Here is a 1,900-nt window from a genome sequence, read left to right as displayed (position 1 = left end):
TGTGGTCGCTTATATATCCTTTTATACATCCGCTTATATAAGAAGAAGAGGCGGATCCGGAAAGCGGAGGCAGATTATCCGCAAAAGCGGAAAATCCGCGGCCACTTCCCGAGATAGCTCCAGGACCGATTTTATCCGCGCGGAAAAGATGGCCACTTTGGCCGCAGCCAATCGGCGGCCGAGACGCGCACGCGCAGTATCGCGTAGTGCCGCAAGATGGCGACATGCCCTCCGTGAATTGGTGGATTGCCTCGTGTCCGCGGCGGAGCGGTGAGAAGGCAACGCAATCGGTTTGAACAGCCACGCGCGCTCGCTGCTTCACCGCTTCGAAAATCCGCTTGCTCATTTGCGTGCTCAGAGTTCGGTGAGAACGCGCCTTAGGCCATTCTCAATGGAGCCCGCGCAAGCCATGCAAGGTGTCACTACCAGCGAAGAACCGCCACCTCGACCATCGCGACGAGTGCGTTTCAGCCTGCCTGATGGATCCGTCGTGTGTCCAAGGAGAGCAGAGCTGGCGTCAAGTGACACTTCCATTCTGGCGACCGGCGGCGACACGACACAGAAACACTACGCACCCGAAGACTCTTCGGAGCCCGCCAGCCCGAAGCGCTGCCGTGGAGGTGGGAGTTTTTTCTTGAGTTTGTGAAGTGCTTGTTTAGTTTATGTGACTCCCTTGATATGCAGAACACATATCTCACCGTTCCCGAATAACTCGGCCAAATTTATCGACTACGCAGCTATGCTTGTTCACCGTATCAAAAGAACTGGTTCTAGAAACTCTTCAATTACGTATTTTTATTAAAAAAAAGCAGTGTCGTACCAGCACCATCTGAATAAGCTTGCGTGGCGCCTTTCCTAAGCACTTTACATTAGGTGTCCGACATCTGGATGTTAATGCCACATCAGCATGTAATAAACGAATTGCGTTCATCTTTGAACGAGAAGGATGCAGAAATAAAAGTTCTGCTATCGAGTGTTTCCATAGCGGTATGAGAGCCCTTTGCAACATGTCCATGGCGACTAGTTTTTTCGCTGAAAGAGCTTCGTATAAATTCCATCGTTTGATGTGCTTGAGTTGAATTAATTTGTGTGTAGCGTATAACAGAGCTTGGGTGTTATAGATTCTAGAACTCGCTTATTGAAAGAGGCTAGGCACCTCTATGCTGTGTAATTTCTTTTGCGCAGACTCTCCACCAAAGCACTGCAAAGGTTTCCATCAGAGTCACTCCGCTGTTTTACTTGGAACCAGTGGAACAGCCGAGGATGCCTGGTTCCCTGAAGACGAGCTGCATCTCAGCCGCCTCTGCATAGACGCAAGTGCTGAAAACGCTGAAGCATCGCACGCAGGCAGTGAACCAGGACATGTGCCACCCTGATATGAAATTAACTTTGTGTGTTTCACAAGCCATCATATTTTTAAACGTCAACCATGTACCTGATTTGTGCGGACAAACATAATTGATTTGATTGATATGTGGGGTTTAGCGTCCCAAAATCACCATATGATTAAGAGAGACGCCGTAGTGGAGGGCTCAGGAAATTTCGACCACCTGGGGTTCTTTAACGTGCTCCCAAATCTGAGCACACGGGCCTACAACATTTCCGCCTCTATCAGAAATGCAGCCGCCGCAGCCGGGATTTGAACCCGCGACCTGCGGGTCAGCAGCCGAGTACCTTAGCCACTAGACCACCGCGGCGAGGCGAACAAACATACTCATTGTCCATGTTCATTCAAATCATATATGCCATTGTTGTTTTATTCTTGTCTGCTGGCCATTGTATGCAAGTGTATTAGCCTTTCAGTGTGAGATTCTTTTCCTTTATTCATTAAAACCTTTCAAACCATGTCTCGGTTACCTTAATTACAGGGTAGTATTATTTACTAGCATATGATCCTGAA

The 1,900-nt window shown here is 48.7% G+C and overlaps 1 protein-coding gene across 1 annotated transcript; it reads left to right on the top strand.

Annotated features, from left to right (window-relative positions):
* Window positions 1–307: 307 nt before the first annotated feature.
* On the top strand, window positions 308–1,694 carry LOC142803278 (uncharacterized). The gene is made up of 2 exons (XM_075888405.1): window positions 308–620; window positions 1,186–1,694. Exons 1-2 carry the CDS (start codon window positions 392–394, stop codon window positions 1,374–1,376), a joined length of 420 nt encoding a protein of 139 aa, XP_075744520.1. The 5' UTR covers window positions 308–391; the 3' UTR covers window positions 1,377–1,694.
* The last annotated feature ends 206 nt before the right edge of the window (window positions 1,695–1,900 follow it).

The sequence above is a fragment of the Rhipicephalus microplus genome, chromosome 3, assembly GCF_043290135.1.
Source record: "Rhipicephalus microplus isolate Deutch F79 chromosome 3, USDA_Rmic, whole genome shotgun sequence".
Classification (NCBI taxonomy): Eukaryota; Metazoa; Arthropoda; class Arachnida; order Ixodida; family Ixodidae; genus Rhipicephalus; species Rhipicephalus microplus.
This window is presented reverse-complemented; position numbering and strand designations above follow the sequence as displayed.